At 41.1% G+C, this 15,943-nt stretch overlaps 1 protein-coding gene across 1 annotated transcript in view; it reads left to right on the forward strand.

The window, feature by feature from the left end:
- Positions 1-2,437: 2,437 nt before the first annotated feature.
- FREM3 (FRAS1 related extracellular matrix 3) overlaps positions 2,438-15,943 on the forward strand; it is an 89,273-nt gene continuing 75,767 nt past the window's right edge. Inside the window, exons 1-2 of the mRNA XM_075860402.1 lie at positions 2,438-7,463; positions 7,725-7,814. Of these exons, the coding sequence (XP_075716517.1) occupies positions 2,438-7,463; positions 7,725-7,814 (5,116 nt within the window). The remainder of the gene's footprint in view (positions 7,464-7,724; positions 7,815-15,943) is intronic.

Raw genomic sequence — 15,943 nt, forward strand, 5'->3', positions numbered from 1 at the left:
CTGGTTTGTCATATAGATATTAGATACATTGGTTTGTGATACAGATATTAGATACATTTGTATGTGATACAGATATTACATACATTGGTTTGTGATACAGATATTAGATACATTAGTTTGTGATACAGATATTAGATACATTGGTTTGTGATACAGATATTAGATACATATGTATGTGACACAGATATTAGATACATTGGTTTGTGATACAGATATTAGATACATTGGTTTGTGATGCAGATATTAGATACATTTGTATGTGACACATATATTAGATACATTGGTTTGTGATACAGATATTAGATACATTTGTATGTGACACAGATATTAGATACATTTGTATGTGATACAGATATTAGATACATTGGTTTGTGATACAGATATTAGATACATTTGTATGTGATACAGATATTAGATACATTTGTATGTGACACAGATATTAGATACATTGGTTTGTTATACAGATATTAGATACATTGGTTTGTTATACAGATATTAGATACATTGGTTTGTGATGCAGATATTAGATACATTGGTTTGTGATACAGATATTAGATACATTGGTTTGTGATACAGATATTAGATACATTTGTATGTGACACAGATATTAGATACATTGGTTTGTGATACAGATATTAGATACATTGGTTTGTGATACAGATATTAGATACATTTGTATGTGATACAGATATTAGATACATTGGTTTGTGATACAGATATTAGATACATTGGTTTGTGATACAGATATTAGATACATTTGCATGTGATACAGATATTAAATACATTTGTATGTGATACAGATATTAGATATATTGGTATGTGACAGATATTAGATACATTGGCTTGTGATACAGATATTAGATACATTGGTATGTGACACAGATATTAGATACATTGGTTTGTGATACAGATATTAGATACACTGGTTTGTGATACAGATATTAGATACATATGTATGTGACACAGATATTAGATACATTGGTTTGTGATACAGATATTAGATACATTGGTTTGTGATGCAGATATTAGATACATATGTATGTGACACAGATATTAGATACATTGGTTTGTGATACAGATATTAGATACATTTGTATGTGACACAGATATTAGATACATTTGTATGTGATACAGATATTAGATACATTGGTTTGTGATACAGATATTAGATACATTTGTATGTGATACAGATATTAGATATATTTGTATGTGACACAGATATTAGATACATTGGTTTGTTATACAGATATTAGATACATTGGTTTGTTATACAGATATTAGATACATTGGTTTGTGATGCAGATATTAGATACATTGGTTTGTGATACAGATATTAGATACATTGGTTTGTGATACAGATATTAGATACATTTGTATGTGACACAGATATTACATACATTGGTTTGTGATACAGATATTAGATACATTTGTATGTGACACAGATATTAGATACATTTGTATGTGACACAGATATTAGATACATTGGTTTGTGATATAGATATTAGATACATTTGTATGTGACACAGATATTAGATACATTGGTTTGTTATACAGATATTAGATACATTGGTTTGTGATACAGATATTAGATACATTGGTTTGTGATACAGATATTAGATACATTTGTATGTGACACAGATATTAGATACATTGATTTGTGATACAGATATTAGATACATTTGTATGTGACACAGATATTAGATACATTTGTATGTGATACAGATATTTGATACATTGGTTTGTGATACAGATATTAGATACATTGGTATGTGATACAGATATTAGATACATTGGTTTGTGATACAGATATTAGATACATTTGCATGTGATACAGATATTAAATACATTTGTATGTGATACAGATATTAGATATATTGGTATGTGACAGATATTAGATACATTGGCTTGTGATACAGATATTAGATACATTGGTATGTGACACAGATATTAGATACATTGGTTTGTGATACAGATATTAGATACATTGGTTTGTGATACAGATATTAGATACATTGGTTTGGGATACAGATATTAGATACATATGTATAGATAGTAGACACATTTTATCAGGTCTCTCTACAGTTGTTTGGGTTGTTTTGCTGATCTCGTTCTGCCAGTCACCGTATATAGACAGGGGCATATTGCTATCACATTACCAGTACAGGGGGCAGCATTAGAAGCACCAACTACAGAGGCAGGTCAGAGAGAAAGGGCTGCACTGTGCACACTATCGGTGGGCGAGGACTGAGGAGGGGGGTCATGCCAGCCAGCCCCTCCCAGCTGTAATAATACCTGCACATCAGTCTGTAGCACCTCGCACTACTTGTCATCTTGCTGAGCTCCGTGTCCTGACATCACCTGCAGCTCCGGCTCCATTCCTCCTGCCCCGGAATATATAGTTGGAGTGGGATCCTGTAGCCCTGCGCAGGGCAAGAACATGGCATGCTGGCTACGGAACGATAACCCTGGGAGAGGACCGCAGTGCCTCATCTACTTCTTCCTAGTGACTTTTCTCGCCTGGGGGCAAGCTCAGCCCGAATTCCGATCACTGAATCCAGAACACATTGTGGTGACCAACCGAGGAGTCCGGGTCCCCTTTGGCAGATCGGTGTTTGTGGATCCGGTGGAGGACCTGGTCTTACAAGTGCAGCCTGGAGACAAGTGTGTTGTGAACGTGCTGGACAACGAGCCCTTATCACAGGGACCTGGATCCCTGACGCCTAAGAAGTTCCCATGTGACTTTGGACAAGGAGAAGTGCGATACACCCACCTGGGATCACGCAGCCCGCAGCTGGACAGAGTCAGATTGCAGCTTAGATACGATGCTCCTACAGAGACGCTGATCGTGCCCTTTGTCCTGGAGGTGGAGCTGATATTCCAGCAACTTGAAATCGTTACTCGCAATTTACCCCTGGTGGTGGAGAAGTTACATGGACTAAGTGTCCCCATTGATAAAAAAGTTTTAGCTTTTTCTTATGACCCTGCCAAGGAGTCCTGCAGAATCACTCCACTTCTTGGCACAGGTGGGCTGCCAAGGTATGGTCACTTAGTCAACATAAGCACCAACCACCAGCAGGGCATTGACTGCCATTCTTTTACCAGCTCTGAGTTCCAATACCGGCACACAGCCCCCCATAACTCCCCAAACAGAGATTACCTGCCCATGCGAGTGGATCTGACTAGTGCCAATGGGGCTGCAAGGCAAGAACACTTCCACCTGACTGTCAGGATCAAGGAAGGAGCTGAGAACACTCCTCCTCGCCCCAGCTTCATATCCATGCTCATGATGGAGGTCGATCAGTTTGTGTTGACTGCCCTAACTCCAGAGATGCTGGCAGCAGAGGACTTAGAGTCTGATGCTGGAGATCTCATTTTTAATTTGACTAGCCCCCTAAATTCAGAAACGTCTGGCTACCTGGTAAGCACCGATGACCAGAGCTTGCCCATAACTTCTTTCTATCAAAGAGACTTAACTGAACTTAGGATAGCCTACCAGCCCCCATCCAGCGAGTCCTGGCTGGAGAGGATCCTGCAGCTGGAGATGCAGGTGATAGACACAGAAGGAGCCTCCTCTGAAACTTTTGCCTTTATGATTGTGGTTAAGCCTATGAACACTTTTGCTCCCCTTGCTACTCGCAATGCTGGACTATGGCTCCTAGAGGGTCAGTCAAGACCTCTGTCTGGTCCAGGGTCTGGAATGAACAATCTGGTCCTTAGTGATGAGGATAACCTAGAGGAGGTGAAAATAAGTGTGGTAGGTGGACTCAAACATGGGCATCTAGTCCTGGCACATGGGATCAATACTGATAACAGCGGTGGGAATGGCTTTACCTTCACCGCACAAGAGCTGCACTCTGGACTTGTCATTTACCAGCATGATGGCAGCGATACTTACAGTGATAATCTAATTCTCAGGCTGGAAGATGGAAAACACCGGGTGGAGTTACTTTATCCCATCACTGTGTCCCCTACCGATGACGAACCCCCGGTTCTTAATGCCAACACTGGACTCAGCCTGGCAGAAAAAAGTCTTACTCTTATCTCACCATTCATGCTTAGTGCTACAGATATTGACTCGGAAGACTCCACCATTCTCTTTGTGTTGCAAGAACCTCTTAGTCAGTTGGGAGAATTACTGCTTAGACAAAGTGAAAACCCTGCAGATGGTGAGGAATGGACATACCTTCCCGGGGAAGAGCTGCATGAAAAGGTGGTAAGTGAGTGGTACCAAAAAGACATTGTTGATGGGAAACTCTACTATAGGCATGTGGGGCCACACAGTGCTGAAATGGTGTTAGACCGGGTGCTGTTCATGGTGCTGGATGATAATGATCCACCTAACCAATCTGGACAGCAGGTCTTCATTGTAAAGATAGAACCTGTAGATGACATTCCTCCCGAATTATTCCAAGGGACAAACTTACATATGACTGTTAAGGAATATGAGGTGACTCCTTTCAAAAGAAAGCACCTTCGTTATACGGATATGGACACAGACGATAGAAATCTCAAGTACACTATACACAGCCATCCAAAGGACACTGACCCCAACCACCCAGTCCTGACTGGTCATATAGTCTTTACCGACCTGCCAGATGTTCAGGTGACCACTTTTACTCAAGCCCAAATTAACCATCACAAGATTTCCTATAGACCTCCAGAAAGGGAACTGGGAATTGTTGCTAAATTTTTGCAGTTTAACTTCACAGTGGAAGATGCTTCAGGTAATTCTGTACAAGGGACTTTTACTATATTTTTGCAACCTGTGGATAACAAACCGCCTGAAATCATCAATACAGGCTTTACTGTCCTAGAGGGGGGTTCGTTCATACTTACAAAAACTGAACTCGATGCAACAGATCAGGACACTGACACAAACAACATTATTTTCAGCCTATCTCAAGCCCCAGTACATGGTCAATTGCAAAATCAAGGTGAGGCAACGTCAATGGGAGAATCATTTGGACTTCTTAACATAGAACTAGGTCAGCTGTCTTATGTCCATAATGGGGATGAATCTAACAGTGATTCCTTTTCCTTGGTAGTTAGTGATGGTATGCATGAAGTCCCTGTTACAATAAGAATACATGTTAAGCCGGTAGACGATGAAGCCCCAACATTAATGCTTCCTGGTGGCCTTTTGGGATCTTCAATAGAAGTCCTGGAGAGAGGAGAAACTGAAATCACTACCAATGTCATCCAAGGAACTGATCCTGACACTGATGACCTAATGCTTACTTTTATTGTGGAGGACCCGCCTAGAAAAGGGAATATATTGGTAAATGGTGTCCCTTCTGAAAGATTCTCTCAGCAAGATCTTCTTAATGGAGATGTTATGTATGCACATACTTTGGGAGAGATAGGACTTCACAAGCAGCAGGATTTCTTTAACTTATCAATTTCAGATCTTTCAGATGAATGGGTGATAGGAGGAAACAAAGTGCAGGGTGTAAAAGTTCATGTCACCATTCTACCAGTGGACAGTGAAACCCCTATAGTGCAATTGGGAGATCAATTTTCTGTATTAGAAGGTGGGAAAAATGTGGTAATACCTGAAAACCTTGATGCAGAAGATGCTGATACACCAAAAGATGAAATATTGTGCACAATTATTGTCCAGCCCACATCTGGGTATATAGAAAATATCTCCCCAGCCCCTGGCTCTGAAAAGTCCAGATCTGGGATTCCCATTAGTGCATTTACTATAAGAGATATCCGTCTTGGCCATATATATTATGTTCAAAGTATCCACCAGGAAGTAGAGCCCATAGAAGATAGGTTGACGTTCCGTTGTTCAGATGGTGTTAGTTCTTCTCAGCCCCTCTTCTTTCCTATTGTAATAATCCCAACAAATGATGAGAAACCAGAAATTTTCACTCGAGAGTTCATTGTTATGGAAGGGATGAGCCTTGTGATTGACACTCCTATTCTCAATGCTGATGACGCAGACCAACCTGCAGATGAGCTTCTCTTTATTATTACCAACCCTCCACAACATGGTAGACTAGTCCTACAGCAAAGCATGTCTTCCATCTCAAACTTTACCTTGGAAGACATAAAAGAGAGCTCTAGCATTGTTTATGAACATGATGACTCGGAGACAAAGGAAGATAGTTTTAACATTCTTCTAACTGATGGAGAGCACAGTGTAGAGAAGAAAATTCTTGTGATGGTCATTCCTGTAGATGATGAGACACCAAGAATGGCGATCAATGATGGGCTAGAAATTGAAATAGGAGAAACCAAGTTAATCACAAACCAGGTTCTCAAAGCCACAGATTTAGATTCAGATGATAAATCTCTAACTTATGTAATTCAGTTTGGCCCAAACCAAGGGTTACTGCAGCGTCTTAACCTTGAGGGAACGGTCCTGGGGAACATCACAGTGGGAATCAATTTTACTCAGGATGAAATTGACAAAGAACTTATCCAGTATTCTCACACAGGCCAAGAAGGTATACGTGACCTTATCAAATTTGATATCACAGATGGAATTAACCCGTTCATTGACAGGTACTTTTACATTAGTATTGGTAGCATAGATATTGCATTCCCAGATGTCATTAACAAAGGAGTCACACTAAAAGAGGGAGGAAAAGTAACATTGACTACAGACCTTCTAAGCACAAGTGACATCAATAGTCCAGATGAGAATTTAAGTTTTAGCATCACTAGAGCACCAAGTCGTGGACATTTAGAGAGTACAGATCAGCCTGGCATTCCTATCACAACCTTTACTCAACTCCAACTGGCGGGGAACAAAATCTATTACATTCACACCTCCGAAGATGAGATGAAGATGGACAGTTTTGAGTTTGAAGTTACAGATGGCTACAATCCTGTGTTTCGTACATTCAGGATTTCAATAACTGATGTGGACAATAAGAAGCCGGTTCTTTCAATCCATGACCTGTTGGCAACTGAAGGAGAAAACAAACTTATTACTCCCTTTGAACTAACGGCAGATGATATTGACACTCCTGACCATTTGTTGCGATTTACCATCACCCAAGTACCAGTGCATGGTAACATTCTGTTCAACAGCAGTCGCCCGATAACGACCTTCACCAAGCAAGATCTAAATGAAAACTTGATCAGTTATAGGCATGATGGGAGTGAATCTATTGAAGATAGTTTCTCTTTCACTGTAACGGATGGGACACATACCGAATTTTATGTTTTTCCCGATACCACATTTGAGACACGAAAACCCCAAATGATAAAAATTAGAATAAATTCACTGGATAACGGAATTCCTCAAATTGCTGTCAATAAAGGAGCTGCGACATTAAGGATCCTTCCTTCTGGACATCTTGGTTTTCTTATCACAAGTAAATCACTAAGAGCAGAAGATCGAGACAGTGCTAATAAATTGCTGAAATACAGAATCACTGATGGTCCAAAGTATGGAGTTATTATCAAAATGGCGCATGGCAATAGCACAGCAAGAACATTTACACAGGGTGAGTACTCAAAAATAATCGTTTGGCAAATTTTTCTTTCAATGTATTGTTACTGTTTTTTCTGAGTTACGTAAGCAATAGACAAAGACCAAAATGATTGGTACATAGTATTCAAATCAGAACAATATTATATCTTGTCAGACGTTTTACCATAAGATATAAGAAGAATGTGAACACAATAGTGATTCACTGCGATGTCATTTAAATTCTGCCATGTTTATCTCTGCATTTCATATATTCCTCCCTTTCTAATTTCAATAGCGGACATTGATGATGTGAAAGTCTGCTATGTCTTGAAGGATGGTCAGAATGCTACAAGCGACATCTTTCATTTCTCGGTAGAGGATAATGGTGAGTTCTTGAAATTCAGTTCTGAGATCTTTTTATACACTTGAGTATCGAGCCATTCCGTGACTGAATGTGATCCTAGAAATTCATCAGAATCAGTCTCATCCTCTCAGCTGTTGCAAAACTACAACTCCCAGCATGCTTGAACAACTATTTGCTAGGAGTTGTAGTTCCACAACAGCTAGAGAGAAATTTTGTCTATCAGAAACAATTAGAGGGTTCACAAATTGGCACTCCTTCACCCTGTATATATGTGGTGCAATTCTTTTTTTTTTTTTTTTTTTGGGGTCTAGCTTTTTTTTGTGGCTTTTTCCACTTGATTTAGTTATAGGAAAGGAGCCATAGTTTTTTACTTATTGAAATAGGCACATTCATTTCTTAGTTGATCAAGCCTTATTTATGTAAAACATTAAGCTCTTTAACCCTATTTTGAGGGAAGCTCGACTATGATAATAACATGGGACACACGGGATAACAACATAACTAAATCCCATTTTGTAGAGAAAGCATTGTGTGACATCCATCTGGAAACGTGCCTGAGACATGATGTGATACCCTAAGGGCACGTTCACATGTGGCGGAATTGCTGTGGAATTCTCCAGCAGCCGTTTTTTACATTTTGTTTCAATACATTTTTAGGCAAGTTAGTTAAGACGTTGCGGAAAACTCCACTGCGGACCATAGGCTGCAGTGCGGAATTTTCCCTCCGCAGCATGCACTGTCTGTTGTGGAGAAGAAGCGAATTTCACTGCGGATTTCAGCCTTTGCAATGCAAAAACTGAAATCTGTGGCAAGTCCGCTGTGATATCTGCAACGTCTGAGTTACCTGTCAAATATGCAAATGTCGGTGCAGATTCGTTGCGTAATTGCCCCAAATCTGCACCAACATTTGCAGCGGAAAAACTCTGCCACGTCTTGCCGTTCCCTAATCCTGCCCTTTAGTTGGTGAAAATTAACCCACCAGCTCGCCCTTACAGCAGAGAAGCCCTTTAATTTATACCACCTGCACATCTATAATATATACCAGTTAGCTGTTATTCCAACATATTTCATTATTTGAATTGATCAAAGGCAATACTCTACATCCATATGGCCTCACCTTTTGGTTGTAGACTCTAGTTTGGTTGACTAAGGCCATGTTCAGGAATAAATATTGGGATGCACTCCTCTGTAGTATGGTGTGGTGCTAGTAGGGTTGGGAAGAGATCCCTAAATATGTAGATATGGAACCCCAGCACACACTGAAAGGACAAGTAGATTTAAATGCAAAAAAACACTGGCAGATCTGGCAGAAATCCAATACAAATCTCACTCCATCATCAGTGACAGTGACAAAGGCCGTGGATTGGCCCGAAATGTCTTTGTGCTACAATAATAAAAAAAAAAATTGCATTTAAATCTACTTGTCCTTTCAGTGTGTGCTGGGGTTCCATGTCTACATAAGGGCACGTTCAGACGTGGCAGAATTTTTCCGCTGCAAATGTTGGTGCAGATTCGGGGCAATTATGCAACGAATCTGCACCAACATTTTCATATTTGACAGGCAATTCAGACGTGGCAGATATCACAGCGGACTTGCCACAGATTTCAGTTTTTGCATTGCAAAGGCTGAAATCCGCAGTGAAAGTCCGCTTCTTCTCCGCAATGTAATGAGCATGTTGAGGAGGGAAAATTATACACATTGCAGATTTTTACGCACATAACTTGTCCTGCGGTGCGTATTTTAAAATCTGCAGCATGTCAATTTATCTTGTGTTTCCGCTTGCGAATTGTGTCTGACTAGTTTTATAAAAAAAACTGCGGACGGAAGATACACAGCAAAATTGCTGCGTTTTTCAGAGATGTCACCATCTCCTAGCATTGTGAAAAAGCCAGCAAAATATGCATAATTTTCTGCAGTCAAAAACGCAGGAAATGGTGCGGTTTTTTGCCGCAGCGGAAAGTCTGAAAATTTCAATGGAATTGCTGCAGAAATTTTCTGCAGCAATTGCGTTACGTGTAGACAAGCCCTAAAACTGCACCTATTTCAGCATCGAAATGTAAAACCGCACCTAAAAACGCTTCAAAAAATGCACTCTTAGGTGCGGATTTTACCTGCGGAAATACCTAAATTTACAGGCGGTTTTGATGCAGATTTTCTGCACCAAATTCCACAACGTGTGCATGTAGCCTAACAGTAGTTTATATGAATTACAGTACGTGAAATAGGAGATCCACATTTGGAGTCGCTTTAAGGGCAAAGCCACACGTGGCGGAATTGCTCTTGAATTCCGCTTCGGACACTCCGCAGCGTTAATCCGCAGCGGAGCTGTTTCTTCATTGTCTTCCACTTCTATTTAGTAGGGTTCGTTTAGACGAGGCTGAAAATTCCGCTGCGGAGCATAGGCTGCGGTGCGGAATTTGGTGTCCGCAGCATGCAATGGATGTTGCGCAGTTGTGGCGGACTGGTTGCGGACTCATGGCGGAATTTCTCCATTGACTTCAATGGAGATTCTAAATTCCGCAATGAAGTCCGCATCTGTCATGAAAATGTTATATGTGCTGCGGATGCGTCTTGCTTTTTTGACATGACATTTCTTCATTCTGGCTGGACCTATGTATTTCTAGGTCTACAGCCAGACTGAGGAAGTCAATGGGGCTCCCGTACTTACGGGAGCGTTGCTAGGAGACATCAGTAAATAGTCACTGTCCAGGGTGCTGAAAGAGTTAAGCGATCGGCAGTAACTGTTTCTGCACCCTGGACAGTGACTACCCATCCCAATATACAGCAACCTGTAAAAAAATAGAAGTTCATACTTACCGAGAACTCCCTGCTTCTGTCTCCAGTCCGGCTTCCCAGGATGACGTTTCAGTCTTAGTGACGGCTGCAGCCAATCACAGGCTGCAGCGGTCACATGGACTGCCGCGTCATCCAGGGAGGTCGGGCTGGATGCCGAAAGAGGGACGCGTCACCAAGACAACGGCCGGTAAGTATGAAATTCGTTTACTTTCGCTAGGGAAAGTGCTGTCCCTTCTCTCTATCCTGCACTGATAGGGAGAAGGGAAGCACTTTTACCGCAGTCCGCAGCAGCTAATCCGCATCAATTTACTGCACATTTTGGGCAGATCCGCTGCAGAATCTGCAACGCAGATTCTGTGCGGCATTGATGCGGACAGTTGCGGAGGAAATCCGCCACGTGTGGGCATGCCCTAAAGAATATATTCATGTATTGCATGAAGAGGAATACGAGTCTGAATTCCCAATTTTTATCAAAAAGTTACTAATAACTGTAGAGAGAAAACCAAATGTGACTGTCACTAGCTTAGCAACAGATAGTCCGTAGATAGAATAGAGCTTTACCATACATACTTTGTCACCTACAGATTTTTTTATTGGCTATATGTTTTCTTTTATGTGCACTAAATAGTTTGAATGGTTTTTCCTGGAGTTTAATATTGATGCTCTCTTATTAGAAGAGACCTTCAATATTTGATCAGTGGGGTCCAACTACTGATAAACTCACCAAGAAGCAGAATAAAGGGGTCATGTGTCCCATTAATGGCTTGGTCTGGTACTACAGCTCAGTCCCAATCAAGTGAACGGGAGCTGCAGTACCAGGCACCACCACAACCGTATAGGCAACAATAAATCTGTATAACAAGGAATCGGACGCTGCGCCACAGCAGATCCCAGGAGTCATTCCCCCACTGATCAAGTATCTATCACCTATCTTAGGGATAGGCCATCAATATTTAAGTCCTGAGAAACAGAAATGTGCATAATTGCGTAATATTTTTCTAATCTAAAGTCTCGCTACTAAGAAGGTGGCATATGAAAAATGAACACTGACACTACCTGTGATCTGCTAAATGTCCCCCACATCCGACAGTTAATAGGAGTGAGAATTATCAGAAGAAAGCATTACAACATGCCCTGAGGTGCTCTGTCCTGTAGACAGGTTTGCACACGTGAGAGGTCACAGATTCTCAACACTCTAAACTGATTTCTGTGTGGGGATGTCAAGTTATCTGATGACAGATACAGTTAAAAGTGTGGGAAGCTGTAACTATTCATGTGGTTGTAGCTGTTCAGTAGATCATTCTGTCATGCTTACTATATTTTTAGCTTTAGCTAGGTGATCTAGTGAATTAATGGGCACAAATGGATCCACAAAACGCCTCCCAACTTTATGATCAGGGAGCCCAAAAGATTGTGCACAGACTTCACCACTCTTAGGGACTTCCCAGACTCTTAGAAAGGCTGTTTCTTAGAGTCTAGGATTTGGGTTCAGGTCTTGTAGCCCCTTTATTGGCACTTCGGCCAATTAATATATGCGATTACGCCCAGTAGTCCAGATTTCATAGTACATCAAACAGATGTAGAGAGAACTGGTCCTGTTGCATAAGTGATTTAGGGCAATTTAGTATTAGGCTAAGTCATAGTCGGTATGGTATTTATAAGGGTTTTCTGGGCAAATAGAATATCCCTTTTATCATGTATAAAATTTGAAAATGTAGACCATACAAAATATTCACACTGTACTACGGAGCTGCAGCCTTACTAACTTATAAAATATATGAGAAAATAACATACACATAAGGTTATTAGCAAAATATTACAATGATTTAGTTTACATCTAAAGGGGTTGTGTATAAATATAAATTTGTTTAAGCATCGTGTACGCACATTTTTCAATTTATGTGTATAAAAAAAGAAGCGGCTCTGCACCTCTTGGTGAGAGGAAGAGATAATGGTGTAGCTGTAAACGACATGATGTTTATTCTTTTAGGCTCAGTTCACACCACAGACGTATACTGCACAGTATCCATAGACTTCTATGGGAAGGATCTATGTCAAAAATTTCTCCTTCTGGCATATGTTTGGCAGGATTACGTCAGGGTATTTCTTTTGACTGTATATCAAAATCCTGGACTGCAGAACTTTTCAAAACAACAGGATTCCACAAAAAATGTATACGTTAAGGTATATATTTTTTGATAATGGAAGTCAATGGCAGATGTTTCCAAATGTATAGGTATAGGTAAGTTTTTAGAACATAACAAAGGATCAAAAATGAATGCATTTAATCTACTTTGCATATTTCCTTTAGATACTGTACATTGACAATAGTTGTCGGAAACTTAAAAAAAAAGTATCTGCTCCTACAGGCGGTTGGTTATCTTCATTAACTTGTTTGTAGGTCTTTCAGAGAAGCAGCAAGGAATTTCATTCACTAGGGAGAAGGTAGGAAGGATCTGACATGACATATGAGCTGAGGAATGTACTAAACATACCTGTATGAGGACACTGGTGTCCCAGGTTATAGGACCGCTGGGAAGATATCCTCTCATAGAAGCCAGTCATCATTCTGCAACTGTGTGGAAGGATATTATTAGCAAGCTTTGGTTAGAAGATTTTATGGTAACAATTAGATAGTAGATAAGTCAGGTGGGCAGGTATAGACTCGTATAGGACTTTTACACTTTGCTAATTACAATTGATTTAACAAACATTAATTACTTAAGGCATGACCAGACGTGGCGGAATTGCTCTGGAATTCCGCTGCGGACAGTCCGCAGCGTAAATCCACAGCGTACACGTTTCTCCATTGCCTTCCACAGCTTTGTGGTTGGGTTCGTTTACACTTTGCGGACAATTCCGCTGCGGAGCATAGGCTGCGGTGCGGAATTTGGTGTCCGCAGCATACACTGACTGTTGCGGACGTGTAGCGGACTTGTTGCGGACTCATTGCGGAATTTCTCCATTGACTTCAATGGAGAGTCAAAATTCCGTAATGAAGTCCGCAGATGTTATGTGTGCTGCGGAGCGTATTGGTTTTACTAACATGACATTTCTTCATTCTGGCTGGACCTATGTATTTCTAGGTCTACAGCCAGACTGAGGAAGTCAATGGGACTCGCGTAATTACGTGTGACTACATGTGTGCACCCGTAATTACGGGAGTGTTGCTAGGCGACGTCAGTAAATAGTCACTGTCCAGGGTGCTGAAAGAGTTAAGCGATCGGCAGTAACTGTTTCAGCACCCTGGACAGTGACTTCCGATCACAATTTACATCAACCTGTAAAAAAAATAGATGTTCATACTTACCGAGAACTCCCTGCTTCTTCCTCCAGTCCGGCCTCCCGGGATGACGTTTCAGTCCAAGTGACGGCTGCAGCCAATCACAGGCTGCAGCGGTCACATGGACTGCCGCGTCATCCAGGAAGGTTGGGCTGGATATCAAGAGAGGGACAAGTCACCAAGACGGCCGGGTAAGTATGAATTTCTTTTTCTTTTACTAGGGAAAGGGCTGTCCCTTCTCTCTATCCTGCACTGATAGAGGGAAGGGAAGCCCCCTTCCCCTCAATATGCAACGGCTAGTCCGCATCAATTTAATGCCCATTTCAGGCAGAGCATTGATGTGGACAGTGTATGTAGAACTCCGCCACGTCTGGGCATACCCTTAAAGGGGTTTTTACATCTTGGACATTTATGGCATATACACAGATATGCCATAAACGTGCGCCAGATGTGGCTCCTAGTTTCCGGAACTTGGAAGCTACGGGAACAGCGTAGCTCGCTGTGCTATGCTGCTTCCGTAACTTCCAATTACTTCGGCTATTTCCGAACTCTCGACCACGTCGCCAAACAGTAACCAGGGAGTAGCGGACAAGGTAGGATGGGGGTCAGGGGGCTCTGTTCTAGAGATAGGTTTGGGTAACAGAGATGGGACCTTCATCTATCTGCCATTTTTAGCATATCCTGTGGATATGTCATAAATGTCCAAGATGGGAAAACCCCTTTAACATTTTGCCGTGATCAGATGAGTGTTGGGATTTCAGGCGAGTGCCTGTTTGTGTTTTAAAGGGTAACTAAAGTTTTACAAAACTTTTGACATGTCATAGTGACATGTAAAAAGTTTTGATCGGTGGTGTTTCCGAACACTGAGACCCATCGCCAAAAGGAAGTGGCAGAAGTGCTCGGGTAAGCGCTGTGCCGCTTTGTTTCTGATCAGCTTTCCTTGAAGAGCTGAGTGAGCTGTGTATGGACTCATAGACTTTCTATAGAGCCTGTACACTGCTCCAAGGAAAGCCAGTTAGCAACTAAGCGGCACAGAGCTCACCCGAGTGCTTCTACAGATTCATTTTAACGATCGGTGGAGGTCTCAGTCCTCGGACCCCCATTGAGCAAAACTTCTGACATGTCACTATGACATGTCAAACGTTTTTTAAAAGTTTAGTTACCCTTTAATTCCTCAACATAATAAATATCCCAGCACTCACTGAATGAGAGTAGTTGTTTAGGTCCAGAGGTTAAAAACGTCTACAGTCTAGGAACTCCTCTGTGAGCTAAAGAGTCTAAACTGCAAGCTGATCCAATGTAACTACAGTAATGTGTTGTAGTAAATGATCAAAATGGGTAGACTGGATGAAATAATAGCAAACACTGAGCTGTGAGAAGTCTTAGGTCTACATGGGTTTTCTATCTTCCCATTCACTGACTACATGCAAAGATAGTAAAACTTTAAGCAACTGAAACAAATTGATATAAGAAAGTTGCCAAACTTTTAATTGCACAGTGGCTAAAGGGGTGTTCGCATCAAATAATGTTATGGCATATTCCTAGAATATGCCATCACATTGGGATGGGTGGGGGTCTGAACTCTGAGATCCTGCTGATCCTGGGAACGAAGGGTTTGAGGTACATTTTGCTTTTCCCCGCACATTGGCGCTTCCAGAGCTCTATCACTGTGCAGGAAAACGCTGTGAAAGAGCCATAGCACTAGTTGATAAAGGATCATGGGGGTCCTAGCAGTCGGACCACCACTGATCAACAAGTGATGGCATATCATAGCCAGGGAGAACCCCCTTTAATCTTTATTTACATAAAACAAGAAAACTCCCTTCATATGGTATCCATTTACAACAATCCGCTGGACCCATTACTAGGAGGATCAAATTAGGGATGTTCATGGAAGTCCTATGAAATTATGATGAGCATGTGCGCAACATACGGTATAAATGTGACGAATAAAACAACAGTAAGATAAAGGTGGTAATTGGGTGTTTTCACTTGAAATTTCTTCAAATGTTTTGATTACAATAACTAATTCTCAGAATAACTACATTATTATGATAAAACTTTGAGTGT

This window comes from Rhinoderma darwinii, chromosome 1 (genome assembly GCF_050947455.1).
Source record: "Rhinoderma darwinii isolate aRhiDar2 chromosome 1, aRhiDar2.hap1, whole genome shotgun sequence".
NCBI lineage: Eukaryota > Metazoa > Chordata > Amphibia > Anura > Rhinodermatidae > Rhinoderma > Rhinoderma darwinii.